The sequence below is a fragment of the Salvelinus fontinalis genome, chromosome 4, assembly GCF_029448725.1.
Source record: "Salvelinus fontinalis isolate EN_2023a chromosome 4, ASM2944872v1, whole genome shotgun sequence".
Lineage (NCBI taxonomy): Eukaryota > Metazoa > Chordata > Actinopteri > Salmoniformes > Salmonidae > Salvelinus > Salvelinus fontinalis.
In genome coordinates this window covers 78,414,496-78,438,283 of record NC_074668.1, presented here as the reverse complement: position 1 = coordinate 78,438,283, position 23,788 = coordinate 78,414,496, and the positions used below count along the sequence as shown (strand labels likewise).

Genomic DNA, 23,788 nt, shown 5'->3' with positions numbered 1-23,788 from the left:
GGATGGTAGAATACGTTCATACTGTCACTTTTAATCCAGGAAGCTTTTCTGCCTGAGTCAAATTATAACGGTAGCCTGGTTTATAAACGTTGTTTCAACCTCCTGAGTTAAATATAATTTTCATGCAATTACTCTCAAAGAATTAGAGGATTAGTTTCCAGTGAGTCCCTGAAACAGTGACTGGTACCTGCATTTTGCAGTGTACAGAGGCAAAACCGTTCTAATGAGTGTGTTAACCAGTAATAGTGTCCAGGGAATAGAGAAATGTGTCTGTTCTGCCAGCGCAATAGGAGAAGACTCCATTCTCCGCAGCCTTCAATAGGGCTGGATCCAGGTCACTGAGCCCATAGCCACCTGTCATATCAAGTACAGCAACACCACCATCAGCACTAATACCACTGAAACAAACCCATCTACTGTGGTGAAAAGCTTTCCTTTATGGCGATTAAACAATGCATTATCTCAGATAATGACACCTAAAACCACAATAGCTGTAGACCAGAGAGCTAAGAGTGCAGTAAAAGGAAGCATGGTTTAAATGATAGCATCTTGGAGCTGGAGTTACTTCAAAGTTGTCCCAAAGTAAACAGCATCTAGACATTCAAGGTTTAGAGGCGAATGCAAGACAACACCACCACCAAGTTGATTTGGACTACTCTCATTTCATTTCCTTAAAGGTCCAATGCAGCCGTGTTTATCTCAATATCAAACTGAAAACTAGCTGTTATTGGCAGAGAGGTTTGGAACTCTCTTTCTTATTGGTCTATTAAGTAATGTACATCCTGGTGATGTCACTAGGCAGGCCAAAACTTCATCCAGCAAAATAAGCTGAAATTTCAAATGCTCTTTTCAAACAGCTCTTACACTAAAAGGGCATTGTCATCATTGTCACAATTTTACAGTATTATTCCAACCTCATAGTGTGGAATTACTGTATATATATAAAACACAGGAAATCACATTTTTGACTGCACTGGGCCTTTAACGACTTGTGTGTCTGTGTCTGTGCTGCTAACAGCAGGCATTGTGGGAAAGCTTCCCCGTGTTTCTGAGGCCTTATACTCTTCTCCTCAGCCCTAAGCCCCTTTGTGGCGGCGGGCCAATGGCTTTGCACCCCACTAGATCAAAGATGAAACCCCTCATTCAGCTACTGCTTTCTTTTAGGGTTTGCTCTCGGGGGTGTGGACCAGACCAGACTCAGTGGCAAGGGGAGAAGAGGAGAGGGTGGTTCATCTACATAGTATGTAGACTAGCTGGATTGGACCCAGGCTAAGGACACAAGTCCATGTTTACCTAGTGCTAGAACAGATACTTTTGGTCATTATTGGTATCAACTAGGGCTGTGGCGGTCACGAAAGTTTGTCAGCCGGTGATTGTCAATCAAATAACTGTCGGTCTGACGGTAATTGACCATTAATTAACATAAACACATTTAGCATCTCCTGGCTTCCACACATAGCCTACAAGCCACTGATGCTGACCTTTGGAACATATACATTTGAAAAAGTCTAATAAATCCATGTAACATAGCCTACACCTTCACAATAAATCCATTATTTATTTTAGACAGGTCTAAAGAAACATGATATTTCGAAAATGTAGTCTATTTCAGAAGAACAGAATAGCATACTCTGAGTTGTCCTTATGTTAGGTCCTGATCTGGCTATGCCAAATGGCTGTAGGCTACACTAGTTCATTTAGCAGACAAGATTTGCTTAGAATTCCATGCCATTATTTTATAGTATGAAGAATACAATTGAACATAGCTGAATAATTCTCCAAATGATTTGACGGAGTGAGCTCATGCGGCTATTCTGTATTGAACGGTTAACAAAGCAATAGTTATTCCTATATGCTTAATTTAAAGTTATTAATGTAACTTTAGTTGTTCTACAAACGTTGGGCGATGTGTTTTGATTTTTAATACATTGTAAGGCGGCATGATGCGACTTTAATGATGATTTGAAAACAGTTGCTTGAAAGGCATGATCTCTGCTTTGTTTTTTTGCGTAGGCTGTACACACTACATCAGTCACTCATTCACAATTTGACAAGCACTTGATAATGCTTAGAATTTAATGGCGGCATCGCCTTTGTGTGGCCGTAATGCACCCTAAAAAGATCCATGCCTTTTGCAGCCGGTGGCTGTTGTGCCCTCGCTGCGTGCGACATGCTCTATCACGTGAGTTGGTCTTTCTCACAGGCTACAAGTGAAGACAAACACATCGGGGACGCAACTGCGTGCATCCTTATCCAATTCCAAGGTGCATATTGAAGATATTGGAAGAACTGTCCACATTTACTTTTCGTCAGCTAACAAGATGAGTAGGCCTGACGTACAGCAAAGCACGAGCATATGTCAATCTACTATTCCCCATAGTACAAAGGTCGACCTACTCTATTCTGTGCAATAAATAAATATTCCGAACATAGTCTGGGACAGTTGTGGGATGCGATAGATCCCAAATTAATACAACCACTACAATCAAAAAAACATAGCTGATGCAACAGCTCAGAATGTTTAGCTTAAAATGATGATAAACTATTAGGCTATTTCTTCACATTATAAGCGCAGCAAGGCAAGGCTATAAGCGCGAATGTTCCATCAGTGGAAAACAACACTATCAAAAGTGACCGCAACTGCAATTATGCATGTAATGCTTTTATTATAAAGGTGCATTTTTATTGTGAAAATTATCTTCCCCAAACTTGAAACTCACGTGCTGCTTATGTATGGCAGTTAGGCTCTACACCCCTTGTGAAGTGCAATAATGTGCTTCATTTTAAGAAGTTTGGCAACTTTAGTTGTGATAGAAACCTTATTAAAACATATAGGCCAATGGGCTAGGCTACATGAGGTGTGTGACTATGATTTTTTTTCAATCGCAAAAAAAGGCATTGTTTCTTATGCTGGGCATCATTCACAAGTGATAATATATAATTCACAAGTGATAGGCTAATATTGTCACCCATCAGACTATTCTTGATTTGATCTTGTCTTTAAATATACTAAATAATACATATGTGTGAAATTTGTTTTGATTTAGAATGGACCATTATCATGCACCTATATCAAAACAGGGGCAGCGGAAAAAAATACATGTCATCTATGCACTTAAATAGCGAATGGAGGACACTTTCCCCGTGGTTTATTTTCATGCCAGCCATGTAGACTATACTCCTGCTGTAAATATAAGCAATGTGCTTAATGTTAGGAAAGATTAAAAATAAATATAGTAGGCCTAGCCTATAGACAGCTGATCCTCCTCTTTTCAGTAGAGGCCATCACTCTGTTTTCTCATGCAATTGCATAGCCTATTGAAATGTGTGTTTAGTTTGATTTTTGAACACATTTGCATTGATGTCAGAGTGATTAGAGGGACAATAAAGTGTTGAGTACCAGGCAGTTAGCAAGTTTGGTAGGCTACTAATGACCATCAGCAGCATCAGAGCTTGGAGAAGCCTAATTACCATGACTAACGGTCACGTGGAATTTGACTGCCTTCATGACTCGTGACTGCCGGTGTGACGGTAATATGGTCACTGCAACAGCCCTAGTATCAACTACAGTGTTGAGGTTTTGGTGTGCATCTGTCACAGATCCAATGAATTTCTGACATACTTTGTGAATTGTTTTGACTGTAATGGAAGTAGCTTTGTGTCATCATAATTCTGAACATGTGGTTGATTGATACAGCCTTTTTATCCACATATACCATATTCCTGAAAGATCAGATCAAGCATGGTTTGAGTCATAGGGGACATTTTTGAATATGTGACACGAGTAATAACAAGCAAAATGTAGCTACCTTTAGCACTGGCCGTCATACGGAACCAAACCACAACTCTCCTCGGCCCAGTGTTTGTTATGTTTGCTCTGCAGAGAACATGACAAAAGATGTCTGCGTCACTAACCTCAGACTTTTACTTACAGTCTGTCTCTCAACACTACCAAAACAAGCTGGCCCAGAGAAGAAACTTGAAAACGAAGTACACTATAATATCATTCAATCTCATTTCCTTTATTTTCTTAATTGACCACTTCAGTTTGTTTCCAAGTGTAGCCCATGTTCCTTAAGCCAGCAACAAGGAAGCAGTAATGTTCTTAGTTATGCCATGTACTGTAACATAGTACCTGGGAGGTTCTACTTAGGTTTAACTCCCGTCCCAAATAGACACATCTATATTAGGTGCGCTCACATTTCAGAGAGAGCACCCTTGGGACTGTATCTTTCATATACGTTAAAGTGAGCTTACACAAAATCTTTATGCCCATGAAGTCTTTCTGAGGGCACCTGAGACCTGAAACTCAGTTTTATTAATACACTCAACCCCACCGAGGCTGCTTCCCAAATGGGACCCTATTCCCTACATAGTGCACTACTTTTGACCAGGGCCCATAGTGCTCCCATAGGGCTCTGGTCAAAAGTACTGCTATATAAGTAATAGGGTAATATTTGGGACGCAAGACATCAAACACTGGTAGAGTATAAGTGAACAGTGAACAGGTGGTCTTTTATAGCCATGTTGATTTCCCAGCATGGGGTTAAACAATTCCATCAGGTCTGGTCCAGGTTTATTAAAGCAAACAGGGCAGACTGACAACACAATGGGCATGTCCCAAATAGCAACCTATTTCCTATATAGTGCACTACTTTTGACCAGAGACCTATGGAATAGTGTTCCATTTGAGACGCAAACAATGCAGTGCCAAGCAGAAGAGAGTGGTCAGGCTGTGAAAGAGAGAGACAATCAGGACACAGTCTGAATAAAACTGTCATCTCTTAGATCCAGACTTCTGATAACACCAACTCTTTCTCTCTCAGACCTGTTCTACTGCTCTGTTTTAATCTAGTGAGAGGTGAGAGATAGGCTTGAATGGTATACCGTATATACCGTATACCGGGGTATTTGAAAATAGCCACGGGATGTTTATTCGATACCGTGAATACCATTGAAACTCTCTTTAAGTTTTAATACATTTAAATATTTGTAGCTACTTTTTAAGTAAATACCTACGGTCAACTTGTACGCTACGTTAGGAGATTAAGAAGATGGTGTTCTTCATTTCAACTGTCACGTAATTTTTCATTATATTTCCCAGTCACGTGGTGATTGTTTACAAGCACACAACAACGAGAGTCTGGAGCCTTGTGAGTCACTCACTGTTGTGCATCATGCGCCAGGTGATCTAGTTACAGCATGGAATTCACAACTAAATGTTTGCCAGCTAGATATCTTATAACTATTAAGTTAACTGTCTAAAATGTTTTAAATGCTATGCAGTTGTGCTTTTCATTTGCTAATTTAGTAGCTAGTTAACTATCTAGCTAAGTGGGTAGCTTATTCCAAAATCAAGCTAAGATTGGTAACAGCAGAGAATCCCTTGTTGGAGCCATGTTGTCTATTATTTGTTTTGTGCGTGCAACAAACAGTGTAGCATTTTTTTGTATAACTTTATGAGCTGGGATGTCTGTCCTGCAAATAATTTAGGTCAGAGATTGTATAAAATGTTCGCAATAAGCTTTTTAGCATTCTCTATGCAATGTTACAGTTGAAGTCGGAAGTTTACATACACTCCACACTCCACAAATGTCTTGTTAACAAACTATAGTTTTGGCAAGTCGGTTAGGACATCTACTTTGTGCATGACACGAGTAATTTTTCCAACAATTGTTTACAGCCAGATTATTTCACTTATAATTCACTGTATCACAATTCCAGTGGGTCAGACGTTTACATACACTAAGTTGACTGTGCCTTTAAACAGCTTGGAAAATTCCAGAAAATTATCTCATGACTTTAGAAGCTTCTGCTAAGCTAATTGACATCATTTGAGTCAATTGGAGGTGTACCTGTGGATGTATTTCAAGGCCTACCTTCAAACTCAGTGCCTCTTTGCTTGACATCATGGGACAATCAAAAACAATCAGCCAAGACCTCAGGAAAAAAATGGTAGACCTCCACAAGTCTGGTTCGTCCTTGGGAGCAATTTCCAAACGCCTGAAGGTACCACGTTCATCTGTACAAACAATAGTACGCATGTATAAACACTATGGGACCACGCAGCCGTCATACCGCTCAGGAAGGAGACGCGTTCTGTCTCCTAGAGATGAACGTACTTTGGTGCGAAAGTGCAAATCGATCCCAGAACAACAGCAAAAGACCTTGTGAAGATGCTGGAGGAAACAGGTACAAAAGTATCTGTATCCACAGTAAAACAAGTCATATATAGACATAACCTGAAAGGCCGCTCAGCGAGGAAGAAGCCACTGCTCCAAAACCACCATAAAAAAAGCTAGACAACAGTTTTCAACTGCACATGGGGACAAAGATCGTACTTTTTGGAGTAATGTCCTCTGGTCTGATGAAACAAAAATAGAACTGTTTGGCCCTAATGACTATTGTTACGTTTGGAGGAAAAAGGGAGAGGCTTGCAAGCCGAAGAACACCATCCAGCACAGGGCTGGCAGTCTTCTGGTCTTCCAAAGGGACAATGACCCCACGCATACTAACAAAGTAGTGGCAAAATGGCTTAACTTCTTATGGCTGCAATCCCGTTAACGGGATGATATGACAACAGCCAGTGAAAGTGCAAGGCGCCAAATTCAAACAGCAATCTCATAATTAAAATTCCTCAAACATACAAGTATCTTATACCATTTTTAAGGTAATATTGTTGTTAATCCCACCAAAGTGTCCGATTTCAAATAGGCTTTATAGCAAAAGCACCACAAACGATTATGTTAGGCCACCGCAAAATCACAGAAAAACACAGCAATTTTTCCAGCCAAAGACAGGAGTCACAAAAAGCAGAATTAGAGATAAAATGAATCACTAACCTTTGATGATCTTCATCAGATGACACTCATAGGACTTCATGTTACACAATACATATATGTTTTGTTCGATAAAGTTCATATTTATATCCAAAAACCTCAGTTTACATTGGTGCCATTTTCAGAAATGCCTCCAAAATATCCAGAGAAATTGCAGAGAGCCACGTCAAATAACATAAATACTCATCATAACATTTGATGAAAGATACATGTTTTACATAGAATTAAAGATACACTTGTTCTCAAGATGTCAGATTTCAAAAAGCCTTACGGCAAAAGCACAATATTCAATAATCTGAGAACAGCGTTCAGCCACAAAAGGAAGCCATACAGTTACCTGCCAAATTGTGCAGTCAACAAAAGTCATAAATAGCATTATAAATCTTCACTTACCTTTGCCGATCTTCGTCGGAATGCCCTCCCAGGACTCCCACAAGAAATTTTTGTTTTGTTCGGTAATGTCCATCATTTATGTCCAAATAGCTATTTTTGTTAGCGTGTTTGGTAAACAAATCCAAAGTCAGGAAGCGCGTTCACTAATAGCAGACAAAATGTCAAAAAGTTCCACAACAGTCAGTAGAAACATGTCAAACGATGTATTGAATCAATCTTTAGAATGTTTTTAACATAAATCTTCAGTAACGTTCCAACCGGAGAATTACATTGACTTCCGATGTGCGATGGAACAGAGCTCCCTCTCATGTGAACGCGCATGGTCAGAGCATGGTCAGGTCATGGTAGACCTGACTAATTCCTGTCTCCTTCGGCCCCACTTCACAGTAGAGGCATCAGACAAGGTTCTACAGACTGTTGACATCTAGTGGAAGCCGTAGGAAGTGCAAACTCATCCATATCCCACTGTGTATTCAATAGGGGCTGGGTTGAAAATCGACCAACCTCAGATTTAACCACTTCCTGTTTGGATTTCTTCTCAGGTTTTTGCCTGCCATATTAATTATCTTATACTCACAGACATCATTCAAACAGGTTTAGAAACTTCAGAGTGTTTTCTATCCAATATAATAATAATATGCATATATTTGCAACTGGGACTGAGGAGCAGGCAGTTTACTATGGGCACCTCTGGGCACCTTTCATCCAAGCTACTCAATACTGCCCCTGCAGCCATAAGAAGATATTAAGGACAACAAAGTCAAGGTATTGGAGTGGCCATCACAAAGCCTTGACCTCAATCCTATAGAAAATGTGTGGGCAGAACTGAAAAAGCCTGTGCGAGCAAGGAGGCCTACAAACCTGACTCAGTTACACCAGCTCTGTCAGGAGGAAGGACCAAAATTCACCCAATTTGTTGTGGGAAGCTTTTGGAAGGCTTTTGGAACCAAATACTAATTGAGTGTATGTAAACTTCTGACCCACTGGGAACATGATGAAAGAAATCAAAGCTGAAATAAATAATTATCTTTACTATTATTGTGACATTTGACATTCTTAAAACAATGTGGTGATCCTAACTGACCTAAGACAGGGAATTTTTACTAGGATTAAATGTCAGTAATTGTGAAAAATTGAGTTTAAATGTGTTTGTCTAAGGTGTATGTAAACTTCCGACTTCAACTGCAGATGTACTTGTTAGTATTGCTAACCTTTGGATGTTTTTTTATTTTACTAGGCAAGTCAGTTAAGAACAAATTCTTATTCATAATGAAAGACTAGGAAGAGTGGGTTAATTGCCCTGTTTAGAGGCAGAATGGCAGATTTTTACCTTGTCAGCTTGAGGATTCGATCTAACAACCTTTCGGGTACTGACCCAACGCTCTAACCAATAGGCTACCTGCCGCCCCAGATTATAGAGGCTCAGTGGGATTTTGTTCATTGCCGGTATTACAGAATATTCCGGGATGGCACATCGTCGGTATGAAAATCTGGATACCGCCCAAACCTAGTGTGTAAGGGACAGAGAGAGTGGGTAAGGGACAGAGAGAGTAGGTAAGGGACAGAGAGAGTGGGTAAGGGACAGAGATAGTAGGTAAGGGACAGAGAGAGTGGGTAAGGGACAGAGAGAGTGGGTAAGGGACAGAGAGAGTGGGTAAGGGACAGAGAGAGTGGGTAAGGGACAGAGAGAGTGGGTAAGGGACAGAGAGAGTGGGTAAGGGACAGAGAGAGTGGGTAAGGGACAGAGAGAGTGGGTAAGGGACAGAGAGAGTGGGTAAGGGACAGAGAGAGTGGGTAAGTGACAGAGAGAGTGGGTAAGGGACAGAGAGAGATAGAGAGTGCGAGTGTAAGGGACAGAGAGAGAGAGGTAGAGAGAATGAGAGAGAGAAGGAAAGATGGGAGACAGACAGACAGAGAGAAAGAAATTCACTTTCATGTTACTTCTTGTGTAGTCCTGGACCAGCAGTCAGTTAGTTCTTATGGGAGGGAACAGTCTGCTGTGATGATTTAATGATTTTAGCTTTAAACTGAATTACGGATCGATTCTTCCTGCAGATCAGAACACAGCTTGTGAGCTGACTGTGTGGACACGCTGTGCACTGGAGTCGCTTTACAAATTGACTGCCGAACACATAGTGAGGAAAATATATATATCTATATGTGTCAGCTTGGCACTGCATGTATGGGGGCATGCTGGGGGTGAATAGCCCCTATAATCACAGGAGGGTCCAGCTGCAGACTGTTTACGCTGAATTGGGTGGTAAATGAGCGTGTATTTGGTGAGGAGGACCCAGGGAATCAGAGATTGGTATTTACCCAAGCTGCAACTGGCCTGGTGGAGGTTGGGCAGAAAGGAAAGTGTTCCGTTTGTATTGCTAGTCTCCCCTTCTGCTAAATGAAAGGGCCAAAGCTACAGTGGCTGGCATCTTAATGGAAATATTAAAATAAATAAAAACAACAGAGCAAATTACTGGTTATACTCTGGACTGAACTGGAGGCGTAGTGTAGTTGCAAGTTGACTGATGTTTTATCCTTCTTACAGAGAGATGACGGGACTGGAGAACACATTAGCATAAGCATTGTGTCCCGGAGAACAGAGGCTATGCTGTGATTACTTAGCGCATAGTTGAACTGTAAAATTGCTTGTCAGCAGCTGATATGTTTCTGGCAAATGTCTGCTCTTGATTGAATTAGTTTTTGGTGTTTCTGTGAGGAGGAGGAACACGGCCAAGATGCTTACCTGCTGTCAAGTGGGGACTGATACTTGGACTGATACTGATGGCTTTGGATTGTATTGTGTAACCTAAGTAGCTTATATTCTGCTCATTCTGTGTCTCGTCCATCACAGAGTAGACATTGTTTTTTTTTACATAGCCAATCACTTATTGTGAGGTCATTTCATTTTGATTTATTCATGAGAGTCAACTTTGGAATTGAATAGTCTAATGTGCAGATGGAAAAGGAAGATTCTAGACCCTTTGTGGATGTCATAAGGTGAATGCACCAATTTGTAAGTCGCTCTGGATAAGAACGTCTGCTAAATGACTTAAATGTAAATGTAATGTATTAAATTTAGTATGGAATTTTGCAGTCCAGGACTTAAGCAGAAAAAAAATACTTGATTTATTCTTAGAAAATGAAGTATTTTCTCTCTGTTCATGCTCTTGTGAATCTGGACTGTATGTTGACCAAACCAGCACAACAGTCCAAGCTGACTATACCAAACAGTTGTCTTATTTTATCTCCACATTTATGAGCATCATCATATGACACTTTAAACAGGTCAACATTCACAAGGACGCAGAGTCAGACGGATTACCAGGACGTGTACTCCGAGGATGCGCTGACCAACTGGCAAATGTCTTCACTGACATTTTCAACCTCTCCCTGTCTGAGTCTGTAATACCAACATGTTTCAAGCAGACCACCATAGTCCCTGTGCCCAAGAACACAAATGTAACCTGCCTAAATGACTACCAACCCGTAGCACTCACGTCTGTAGCCATGAAATGCTTTGAAAGGCTGGTCATGGCTCACATAAACACCATTATCCCAGAAACACTAAACCCACTCCAATTTGCATACCGCACTAACAGATCCACAGATGATGCAATCTCTATTGTACTCCACACTGCCCTTTCACACCTGGACAAAAGGAACACATATATGAGAATGCTATTCATTGACTACAGCTCAGCGTTCAACACCATTGTGCCCTCAAAGCTCATCACTAAGCTAAGAACCCTGGGACTAAACACCTCCCTCTGCTACTGGATCCTGGACTTCCTGACGGGCCGTCCCCAGGTGGTAAGGTTAGGTAGCAACACATCCGCCACTCTGATCCTCAACACGGGGGCCCCTCAGGGGTGCGTGCTCAGCCCCCTCCTGTACTCCCTGTTCACTCATGACTGCACGGCCAGGCACAACTCCAACACCATCATTAAGTTTGCTGATGACAGAACAGTGGTAGGCCTGATCACCGACAACAATGAGATAGCCTTTAGGGAGGTAAGAGACCTGACCGTTTGGTGCAAGGACAACAACCTCTCCCTTAACGTGATCAAGACAAAGGAGATGATTATTGACTACAGGAAAAGGAGGACCGAGCACGCCCCCATTCTCATCGACTGGTCTGTAGTGGAGTAGGTTGAGAGCTTCAAATTCCTTGGCGTCCACATCACCAACAAACTAACATGGTCCAAGCACACCAAGACAGTTGTGAAGAGGGCACAACAAAACCTAATCCCCCTCAGGGGACTGAAAATATTTGGCATGGGTCCTCAGATCCTCAAAAGGTTTTACAGCTGCACCATCGAGAGCATCCTCATGGGTTGCATCACTGCCTGGTATGGCAGCTGCTCGGCCTCCGACCGCACGGCCCAGTACATCACTGGGGCCAAGCTTCCTGCCAACCAGGAACCTCTATACCGGTGTCAGGGAAAGGCCCTAAAAATTGTCAAAGACTCCAGCCACCCTAGTCATAGACTGTTCTCTCTGGTACAACACGGCAAGCGGTACCGGAGCGCCAAGTCTAGGTCCAAGAGGCTTATAAACAGATTCTACCCCCAAGCCATAAGACTCCTGAACAGCTAATCAAATGGCTACCCAGACTATTTGCATTACCCCCCTCCCCACCCTCTTCTACGCTGCCGCTACTCTCTGTTATTATCTATGCATAGTCACTTTAATAACTCTACCTACATATACATATTACCTCAATTACATCGACACCGGTGCCCACGCACATTGACTCTGTACCGGTACCCCCTGTATATAGCCTCGCTATTGTTATTTACTGCTGCTCTTGAATTATTTGTTATTCCTATCTCTTACTTAATTATTTTTGTAGGTATTTTCTTAAAACTGCGTTGTTGGTTAAGGGCTAGTAAGTAAGCACTGTAAAGGTTGTTCGGCACATGTGACAAATAAAATTTGATTTGATCCATTTGGTTCCTACCTCATACTGGAGGTTAGATGGGGTCATACTGGTGTAATATTGTGTTTGGTATAATACCTGCTAACAGCTTATTTCCCACCTGACATATTTTCATACAAATATTCTTGAACTACGGTTATAAGATCCTGGCAGGTTGGAAATCTAGTTTTGAAATGACACAATATTATCAGTCATACAATGGCTTTACAAGGGTTATCAAATGTACCTGCTTGTGGATAGACTATTGGCAGAATATCAGTTTGGAAATATATATGCATGCAGGAAAATGTGAAGAAAAGATCCTAATACAAGTTATTGGGTGGAAAGTCTTTCCAAATAAAAACAAACCGATGAACTACTATGGTATTTACATTACATGGAGAAAGCAAATGCATCTCAGCAAATGAAGATGTAAAGAGCCACCATCTCCCCTCCTCCTCTTCCAGCTCTCACAAGAGCTCATCATAGCACTATAATATTCTTTCCCTTCTCAAAACACAGAGAGAAATTAAATGAATCTCTTCATCTGATTCACTGTGAGGAAAGCTTCATGCTTTTCTGTCTCTGAGTGTTTTCCCCGACAGTACAGCATTTAGTCTTTTCACGGCAGGATCAGGATCATGTAAGCTCTTTAATTCTCTTTTCTCTGAAACATTTATTTAAGAAAGAAATGTTCTGCTAGTGCAGATAGAGAGGAAGTGGCTGGGAGTGAAAACACTAGGTAGATGGCTGGTCAGTCAGTGTGTTTTCTCTGCCGTTTCTGTCTCTCTCACACCGTCGAGGCTCGTGTTACACAGAGCTCCTTTGGCCATGGATCCACTCTGTTAATAAAAGCCTTCTATCCCAAGGATATTTTAAAGCTCTACTCTACTCTACTGCTGCTTGTTCCCCTCTGCCAGATAGAGCCTATAGGAGATAGAGAGAGTGAGAGAGAGATTGGGAGAGGGAAAGAGAGACATCACTTGTTTATCAAACATGCTGAGCTTGGAGCTTGAATGTGCAGGGCTGTCTAATGCTTAGTAACAGGTTTGCCTGGCCTGTTGCTGCTGTGCTCTTATGTTCCTACAGATTTTTCACCCCCAGTTCCCTGGTTCCTGTAAGAACACCCCATGATAACATTTCTGTAACATTTACTGTCATGTTCAGGTGATAATACCCCAGACAATCTTAGTTCCACCAGTGGCAGATTTCACTGCTGCCAAAAAGCTTCCTGTGTAACATAGAGTGGTTTGGTTTTGTCCTAACGAGGGCTGTAGCAGGCAGAGTTTGTTCATCCATCCTGCTCATCTCATCATTTTAATTACAGAGTGCTTATTGTCTGCTCTGACCCATTTTAGTGCAGGCTCTGCCGTCAGCTGCACAGTCCTTCCAATCACACTTAATTTCATCTGGCATTTGACTCAATCAGAGCCGGCCGTGAAACATGAACATTAAACGCCGGCGTTCCACCAAATGAAATGGGAGCAACAATATAACAATAACAAGATCCGATCGTGTTGCTACTCCCTGTCCACTGAGGATGTGGCCAAGCGACTGCCACGGTAGGGTAGAGCTCTTAATGGTCAAGATTGATACTGGTGGCTGGGGACCATTTCCAATGGTGTTGGTGAGAGACTAGGATGTGTCCCAAATGGCACCCTATTCATTGTATAGTGCACTGCTCTTGACCAGGGTCCAAAAGTAGTGCACTACATAGGGCATAGAGTGCCATTTAGGATACTGCCTAGTTCTCAGAGGAGAGTTGGACGTGTACCCAATGTGCCCTGGAACTGGAAGCACAATAAAACACACCTTGTCACGTTCCTGACCTGTTTTCTCTTGTTTTGTATTTATTTAGTATGGTCAGGGCGTGAGTTGGGTGGGTTGTCTATGTGTTGTTTTCTATGTTGGGGTTTTGTGCGTTCGGCCTGGTATGATTCTCAATCAGAGGCAGCTGTCAATCGTTGTCCCTGATTGAGAATCATACTTAGGCAGCCGGGGTTCACGTGTGTTTTGTGGGTGTTTGTATTTCGTGTCAGTGTTCGTGCCACACGGGACTGTTGTTCGGTTATTTTATTTTGTGTAGTGTTCAGTTTATTGTGAATAAAACATGGACACTTTCCACTCTGCATTTTGGTCCGATCCCTACACCTCCTCTTCTGACGAAGTGGCGGAAATCTGCCGTTACAGAAACACCCACCACCAAAGGACCAAGCGGAGTGGAAAAGGGCAGCAACAGCATCAGCGGCCAAAAACCCAGGACTCCTGGACTTGGGAAGAGATCCTGGGCGGCAAAGGACCCTGGGCTCAGCCAGGGGAATATCGCCGTCCCAAGGCGGAGTTGGAGGCAGCGAAGGCAGAGAGGCGCTGGTATGAGGAGGCAGCGCGGCGACGCGGTTGGGAGCCCGAGAGTCAGACCCAAACATTTCTTGGGGGGGGGGGGGGGCACACGCAGAGTGTGGCAAAGCCGGGTAGGAGACCTGAGCCAACTCCCCGTGCTTACCGTGGAGTGAGACGGGGCGTCGTACTGGTCAGACACCGTGTTATGCGGTGGAGCGCACGGTGTCCCTAGTACGCGTGCTTAGCCCAGTGCGGGCTATTCCACCTCGCCGCACTGGTAGGGCTAGGTTGGGCATCGAGCCGGGTGTCATGAAGCCGGCCCAACGCATCTGGCCTCCAGTGCGTCTCCTCGGGCCGGCGTACATGGCACCAGCCTTACAAATGGTGTCCCCGGTTCGCCAGCATAGCCCAGTGCGGGCTATTCCACCTCGCCGCACTGGCAGGGCTACGGGGACCATTCAACCTGGTAAGGTTGGGCAGGCTCGATGCTCAAGAGCGCGTGTCCTCCTCCACGTACCAGTCCTCCGGTGGCAGCCCCCCGTACCAGGCTGTCGCTCCGGGTTCTCTCTCCAGTTGCTCTCATCTGCCCAGCGTTGTCTGAGCGGCCTGCCTGCCCAGCGCTGTCTGAGCTGCCTGCCTGCCCAGCGCTGTCTGAGCTGCCTGCCTGCCCAGCGCTGTCTGAGCTTCCTGCCTGCCCAGCTGAGCCGCCCGTCTGTCCCGAGCCGTCAGAGCCGCCGTCTGTCCCGAGCCGTCAGAGCCGCCCGTCTGTCCCGAGCCGTCAGAGCTGCCCGTCTGTCCCGAGCCGTCAGAGCTGTCCGTCTGTCCCGAGCCGTCAGAGCTGCCCGTCTGTCCCGAGCCGTCAGAGCTGCCCGTCTGTCCCGAGCCGCCAGAGCCGTCCGCCAGACAGGAGCAGCCAGAGCCGTCCGCCAGACAGGAGCAGCCAGTGCCGTCCGCCAGACAGGAGCAGCCAGTGCCGTCCGCCAGACAGGAGCAGCCAGTGCCGTCCGCCAGCCAGGATCCGCCAGTGCCGTCAGCCAGCCAGGATCCGCCAGTGCCGTCAGCCAGCCAGGATCCGCCAGTGCCGTCAGCCAGCCAGGATCCGCCAGAGCCGTCTCTGTGTTGTTTTCTATGTTGGGGTTTTGTGCGTTCGGCCTGGTATGATTCTCAATCAGAAGCAGCTGTCAATCGTTGTCCCTGATTGAGAATCATACTTAGGCAGCCGGGGTTCACGTGTGTTTTGTGGGTGTTTGTATTTCGTGTCTGTGTTCGTGCCACACGGGACTGTTGTTCGGTTAGATTATCTTTTGTTATTTTATTTTGTGTAGTGTTCAGTTTATTGTGAATAAAACATGGACACTTTCCACTCTGCGTTTTGGTCCGATCCCTACACCTCCTCTTCTGACGAAGTGGAGGAAATCTGCCGTTACACACCTCATGGAAATGGGGCAGTCTTCCTTAAGAGTTTCACAATACTAATTAATGGCCTTTCCTTATTGCAGTGTTTTCACTGAAACTAAATTACTGGAACTCAGGCCAGCATCAATTGTTGTTGGTTGTTTTCCTATTGTCTCACCTTAGAGCGTGGTGCTTGTGTTATTGAGGTATAAATTCACCATGTGTTGGGAGCACACACCACAGAAGCGGTAGTTTACAGATCTTAATTTGACCTGTATTGTCACAGCAAAATAATCCTGTGCAACAGGATTTTAATGTTTAGTCCATAATGTTACTTGATCGGTGGTTAGGCTATTAGCTGGTCAAAATGAGGCTACATGAAAAGTGGAATACTGTTAATATAACCACGTGTTAGTGCGGGTTTTCAGTGAATTTGTGTATATCACGAAGCTCATCTGCATTTTCTTCGGCACAGAAAAATATTCAGCATCAAAAGAGTGATCAAATTAAGATCCTACATCTGTATGTTGCAGGTAGTAATTGCATTGGGAAACGGTTGGATGTTGATGACATTAATGAATAACTAAACACTGACAACCAACACAATCAAATCTACCTGCATGCTCTGTGAAGACATAGCCTACCTCCGCATCAGTTCTTGCCATTAGAAAGCCCACAATAACAACAAAATGATGTATTCACCTTCTTAGATCCTTATGTTCTCTCTCAATTTCCCACAATGTTCAGAGTTCGCTTGGTTTTAGAGCTATTGTTTGTTCACCCCCTAACGTCTCACTCACCAGAAAAAAACCAGGGGGGTTAGGAACAGAGGTAGCACTACACAAAACCCTCCTATCTCTCTCCACATCAACACAATGTTGCCTGTGTTTCAATAGAGAGAGATATCTCTGAGGCTTCAATTTGTAATCTAAAAGAAGAAGGGGACAGTGTAACACTTCACAGATAAGCCCAGGCTGCGTTGAGGTTAATTACTAGCCGAGTGCTGCTCAGAATGCCAGATGTGTGTGTGTGTGTGTGTGTGTGTGTGTGTGTGTGTGTGTCCGTGTCTGTGTGTGCTTCTCAGAATGCCTGATGTACCCTGGCCATGTCAGGTCTGAAAGTACAGAAGGGGGAAGGGAGGACAGCTCCTTATTGACAGAGGTTTCAGTTGAGGTTATCTGCAACTCTCTGTGGCGTGTGTGTGTGTGTGTGTGTGTGTGTGTGTGTGTGTGTGTGTGTGTGTGTGTGTGTGTGTGTGTGTGTGTGTGTGTGTGTGTGTGTGTGTGTGTGTGTGTGTGTGTGTGTGTGTGTGTGTGTGTGTGTGAACCCCCGTGCTCAGATGCAGTTCAGTGGGACAGCTCCAGATAAAGGGGTCTACAAACGGGTTGTGTTGAATGTATCAAAGCACCTGCTTTGCCAACTGCTAGTGGGGCTTGTGGCTTCCCTTCTCATTGGTGCATTACACTGTTAACATTGCTGCTGATTCTACACGCTCTCTCTCCAAGGCATAGGCTAATTAATGGATACCATTCGTAGTTGATTAGCCGCAGTTCTTTCGGTAATTACATTCGCATACTAACCACTCACAAGAATACGAGGGGAGAAAAAAACTAAGGAGTGGAAAATAAATTAATGCACTTCTCATCTCGCTCTGATCTTAATTTGTTTCCACTATTGTTTGGCTTCCGCTTAAGATAAGAAACCATTTTTTCTCTCCCTCTATATTTGAGTTGTTCCACATTCATAATGTTTCACTAGAATGACTTTGAAATAAATACACAAAAGGAGATTATTCCAGTGCTTTGTGCAAATGGAGAAAGTGTCTCACAAAGGGAGGACTCATGAAGACACAAACTTCTTCCCCTCTTCCTCCCTGCCCGGTGTAGGCTGGGGTTTGTGCTGCTGCTCTAGCCTGGTCACAGAGAGGTGCATTGTGCTCTAGGGCCCAGCTGCTAGTGCATAATTCTTCATTCTGTGTCCCATTGTTCCTACCTGTCAGCACGCTTGTGTATCCGAAGAAAGGAAGTGGCAGCCATTTTGCTAAGAGGGCTGTGTGTGTGGGTTTAGGGGGCTCGTCATGAACGCAAAACACAGCGCTGTTGCTATTTCTTAACTAAACTAAAGGACACATTTTTTGATAGCTCATCTAGCTACACTTACCCCCTCCACTCATGCTTGCCTTTCACCAATCCAAAAAACCACAACCGCTCCATGTCCTATTGGTACTCTCCCACCATCTTGTTTTAGTTCCTTGGCAGCATCCTCCTCCCTTGGGTTCCTTGAAGTTAATAACCTGCCAGAGCATCTTGATACTTTGCTTTGTGATGCAAACCCATGCTTAATTACCATCCCATAAGGCATGAATAGCCAGCCCAGATTTTCATTACCTTGCAGTGAATTGGCTACAGCCTCTCGAAAGACATATTTCTACTATGTGACAATAGAGCAATGTCACCCAAGCAGAAACAACTAGGACTAAACTCAACACCTGAACGTGAAAAACATAAACTCAAGTGACACTAATTGAATGGATATGTGAAAGGAAATATCTCTGTGACACTGATTTGACATCATCTTGGTACGAGGCCAGAGGTATAATGATGATCTGTTCTCTTCTCTTGCAGTTTGCCAACAACAACAACTACATGAACATGGCAGATGTCGCTGGTGGTGGTGATGTAAGTATCCCTTCTCCACTTTCCTCAACTATCCCTTCTCCACTTTCCTCAACTATCCCTTCTCCACTTTCCTCAACTATCCCTTCTCCACTTTCCTCAAACTATCCCTTTTCCACTGTCCTCAACTATCCCTTCTCCACGCTCTGATCCCTTCTCCACGCTCTGATCTCTTCTCCACGTTCTGATCCCTTCTCCACGTTCTGATCTCTTCTCCACGCTCTGATCCCTTCTCCACGTTCTGATCCCTTCTCCACGTTCTGATCTCTTCTCCACGCTCTGATCGCTTCTCCACGCTCTGATCTCTTCTCCACGTTCTGATCCCTTCTCCACGTTCTGATCTCTTCTCCACGCTCTGATCCCTTCTCCACGTTCTGATCCCTTCTCCACGTTCTGATCTCTTCTCCACGCTCTGATCGCTTCTCCACGCTCTGATCGCTTCTCTACGCTCTGATCTCTTCTCCACGCTCTGATCGCTTCTCCACGCTCTGATCTCTTCTCCACGCTCTGATCGCTTCTCCACGCTCTGATCCCTTCTCCACGTTCTGATCCCTTCTCCACGTTCTGATCCCTTCTCCACATTCTGATCCCTTCTCCACGCTCTGATCCCTTCTCCACGCTCTGATCCCTTCTCCACGTTCTGATCCCTTCTCTACGTTCTGATCTCTTCTCCACGCTCTGATCCCTTCTCCACGTTCTGATCCCTTCTCCACGTTCTGATCCCTTCTCCACTTTCTGATCTCTTCTCCACGTTCTGATCCCTTCTCCACGCTCTGATTCCTTCTCCACGCTCTGATCCCTTCTCCACGCTCTGATCGCTTCTCCACGTTCTGATCTCTTCTCCACGTTCTGATCCCTTCTCCACGTTCTGATCTCTTCTCCACGTTCTGATCCCTTCTCCACGCTCTGATCCCTTCTCCACGCTCTGATCCCTTCTCCACGCTCTGATCCCTTCTCCACGTTCTGATCCCTTCTCCACGTTCTGATCCCTTCTCCACGCTCTGATCCCTTCTCCACGCTCTGATCCCTTCTCCACGTTCTGATCTCTTCTCCACGCTCTGATCCCTTCTCCACGCTCTGATCCCTTCTCCACGCTCTGATCCCTTCTCCACGCTCTGATCCCTTCTCTACGTTCTGATCATGTCAAGGCCAATAATGGAGATGTAGGGAAGTCAATGAATCAGATGTCAAAGATAACAACTACTATTTGTCCGACAGTGGACCGGCATACAAGCTATAGTAAATTATAGACTACAATTGTTTTTAACATCGAGTAAGGCTTTGTTGTATTGCTGTTAAATTGCTTCATACTAAAGCAAGACCCTGCATAGATTGATAGTAAGATTAGTCAAGTTCAATATAGAGCCCTCTCTTCTGAAAGCCTTGTGATGTGTCTAGCTTGACAGGACTCAGCAAGCCAAGGTGAGGTGTCAGAAAGTTAGGGATGTAAACACCCTTTTTCCCTCGTGTTCCAAGACATGATCAAGGAGCCTGAGGAGAAACATGTGCCATCACTCACAAAACCACTCTCTGTCTTGCCTTGCTGTTCCAATGCCTTGAATGTCATGTGGCATGACTTTAGAAGTGTCTGAATGATCTGTGTATGTTATGGTAAGGACACGTAGAGAAGGTTTGTGACTACTTCTGATGAGCTGCCGAACTCACATTTCATGTCCCTCTGAGTGTTGGTGACTGAGGATTCGACAGTGTGCTAAATATACCAGTGTAGTCGACCTCCACCCTCTCTCCTGCCCTGTCATTAGGGCAAAGTGCACCAAAAATACCCATCATCCATCCACAGTAGTTCAAAACAGGGCAACCTCATACTGTTTAGTGTACCAGGGTGCTGAGAGAGAGAGACTGATCTAGCCTGCTCTCTCAACCATGTACCAAGCAACCACAGTATTGCCATAGAGAAGAGGAAAACAGATTCCTTTGTAATGTTACACATCACATCTCTCTCCATGGTTGAGAAAGCTATAGTTTCTTAACTCATTAGCTCAATGGTGATGCTACTCAGTCAAGCAGTTACAGTACAGCAGGGACTGCACAGACTAACCCAACTACAAAGCTTTAATTAATAGAGTCTTATAGGGAGATGTTTCATTTGCCAACACATTTGCTAAAACTGGGTGCATCCATCCTCCATGTCCAGGGGCTGCTGAGGCCAAAGAAATATAATTACTAGAACCTGCATCCTCATGCAACTCAATGTGCCATGGTCAAAGGGGCTTTTCTAGTTACTCTCTTTAGTTACTCTAGTTACTCTACTTCTATGGCTGAGGCCCTCTGTGGTGAGGCGAGTGGAGGCCACACCATCACAAGTTGTTCAGAGATCGTTCAGCCCAAGCTGTGAAAGCCCAGTGTGGCTGGACTGGCTGGGTGGGGGCTGGTGGTAGGGGGAAGGCAGGAGAGTTGATAGAACAGCCAAACAGCTCATTTGCATTTGATCAAAAGGAGCAACTGTTTCCAGTGTTACGGCGCAGATGGCATTGTACTTCAGCCCACATGGCATTGTACTTCAGCCCACGTGTGTGTGTGTGTGTGTGTGTGTGTGTGTGTGTGTGTGTGTGTGTGTGTGTGTGTAGAGATATAGAAAAATATGTCTGAGTGTAACCACAGACAGAGCACAGATTATTATTTTTTTCTAATGAAAAAAGGATTGGAGTGTGTGAAGTATTGTTTCTTGTAACCTGAACTGAGGAGAAATTTAAGTGACTTTCCACTTTGAGTTGTGTAATTTCACACTAAAATGAGATTTCTCTCTACTGTAACGCTGTATTAATCAAGTTAATGTGACAGGCCTTGGCTCTGGGTGCACTGGAAGGGAAGGCTTCTGTACCAGCACCAGCCAAAATGGATCTGGCTCCTTGATGAATGAGTGACTTTGACAGCAGCTAAATATATACAACTGCATTCTCCATAGACAATTGAGGCTAACGGTAATTGTAAAAAAAAACATCCAGTTCTCTTGCAACTCTTGTATAATACAGAACACTGAGTCATCTCTACACAAACACTACTGGCTATTTACTCACTGGTATACTCAAACTCAGAGAACATCTTTAAATTAGCCAATATGCTTATTCAAATAGATAAAACAATATTAGATACTTAGATGACTAGTGTATCAAAATAAACCAATATGATTATCCAATAGATAAAACAATATTAGATACTTAGATGACTAGTGTATCAAAATAAACCAATATGCTTATCCAATAGATAAAATAACGTTGGATATGTAGATGGCTGGTGTATCAAAATCAACCAAAACGTCATATGCAAAAGATAAAATAACATTGGCTATTTACTGTAGATGGCTGGTGTGTTATTACCTTCTGCACTTACAGAATGAGATAAGATGACCTTGGTGTGCTCCTGTTAAAACACCCATCCTAACAGGGAGAATTGACTGCTCTCCTTAGAGAGTATGATACTGTACACCGAGATTCAATTCCACTCAGCGGTGGATATCACTTCTCCCTTCCAATCAAATTAGACAGGAGTAATGATCTATGTAGAAATGGATTCGAGATGGTTACAAATTTGAAATGTTGATTACGGGCCCACTGTGATGTTATCATTTGAGTAGCTTTATGCTCCTCTGCCTCTCTAGATGTTGGAAACTGGAGTCTCAATCCTGGCTTTATTGATCCCGGGGCCTATTATATTCAGTAATTGCATGGCTCTGCCTTTAACAAGTCTTGGTTATTGCATCAGTGAATTGGATTACAGAAGTTTATTGAAAGGCTGGCGATATTGCCTCAAAAGCTTTTTCTTGCTGCTGTCTTCGATATTGGGAGTGAGAACACCATACATGTTCTAGATAGAAGGAATATGAGAGAGAGTGGAGTCATCGATGGTTCACAGAAACACATCAGATCATTGCCAGCAGCATACCACCCTGCATACCACTACTGGCTTGCTTCTGAAGCTAAGCAGGGTTGGTCCTGGTCAGTCCCTGGATGGGAGACCAGATGCTGCTGGAAGTGGTGTTGGAGGGCCAGTAGGAGGCACTCTTTCCTCTGGTCTAAAAAATATCCCAATGCCCCAGGGCAGTGATTGGGGACACTGCCCTGTGTAGGGTGCCGTCTTTCGGATGGGACGTTAAACGGGTGTCCTGACTCTCTGAGGTCATTAAAGATCCCATGGCACTTATCGTAAGAGTAGGGGTGTTAACCCCGGTGTCCTGGCTAAATTCCCAATCTGGCCCTCAAACCATCATGGTCACCTAATAATCCCCAGTTTACAATTGGCTCATTCATCCCCCTCCTCTCCCCTGTAACTATTCCCCAGGTCGTTGCTGCAAATGAGAATGTGTTCTCAGTCAACTTACCTGGTAAAATAACGGTAAATAAATAAATAAATAAAATGTGAAACTCAACCATTAATTGTCTCATGCTTTTCCTGAACATTTTAATAATCCTTGCCTGTTAGCTCCAATAGTCAACACTTTAGCAGTGAGCCAATGTGTTTGTCATACATCTAATGGCCTTTTCACCATGCACGTAATGCTGCCTGTGTATTAACAACACACTATATCATACAACACTGGGGCTCTGTGGCTGCCTGGGAGATTCCCTATACATCTGCCCAGACATGTTGGATTGCTCTGGTCTGGCCTCAGCTCCCTCTTACAAGCCCTGCTCTGCCCCCTATGCCATCGGACCCTCCGCCTGCCCATGGAACGACCCGTCACACATGCACGCACACATCGCACACACACACACACACACACACACACACACACACACACACACACACACACACACACACACACACACACACACACACACACACACACACACACACACACACACACACACACACACACACACACACACACACACACACACACACAGTGACCGACATGGATACACACACACAAACATGAAGCCAGCATCTGGTTTGCTTGGCATTTGGCTGTGCTGAGCTTTCATAACAATTTAAATGGATAACCAGGCTGCTGATGTGAAGGAAGTGGATTGTGCATCTCTTAGTCTGAGATCAGAGCGACTCTAAACTGCTCCTGGTGCAGAATTAGCCAGGCTTTATGTGAAGTGACACCAGGCAGTAATGCTGCAATGCTGTAACAGTGTGTTACTCTCTGGGCTCCACCAGCCATCCAGGCAGGCAGGCAGGCAGACAGGCACTTCTAGTCTGGCACCTCTCCCCCCTGAGGATTTAAAAATATATATATATCACCTTTATTTAACCAGGTAGGCTAG

At 44.1% G+C, this 23,788-nt stretch overlaps 1 protein-coding gene across 1 annotated transcript in view; it reads left to right on the top strand.

The window, feature by feature from the left end:
* LOC129854469 (TOX high mobility group box family member 3-like) overlaps nt 1-23,788 on the top strand; it is a 68,615-nt gene that overhangs the window by 20,579 nt on the left and 24,248 nt on the right. The window contains exon 2 of the mRNA XM_055921538.1: nt 18,507-18,560. Coding sequence (XP_055777513.1) covers nt 18,507-18,560 — 54 coding nt within the window. The remainder of the gene's footprint in view (nt 1-18,506; nt 18,561-23,788) is intronic.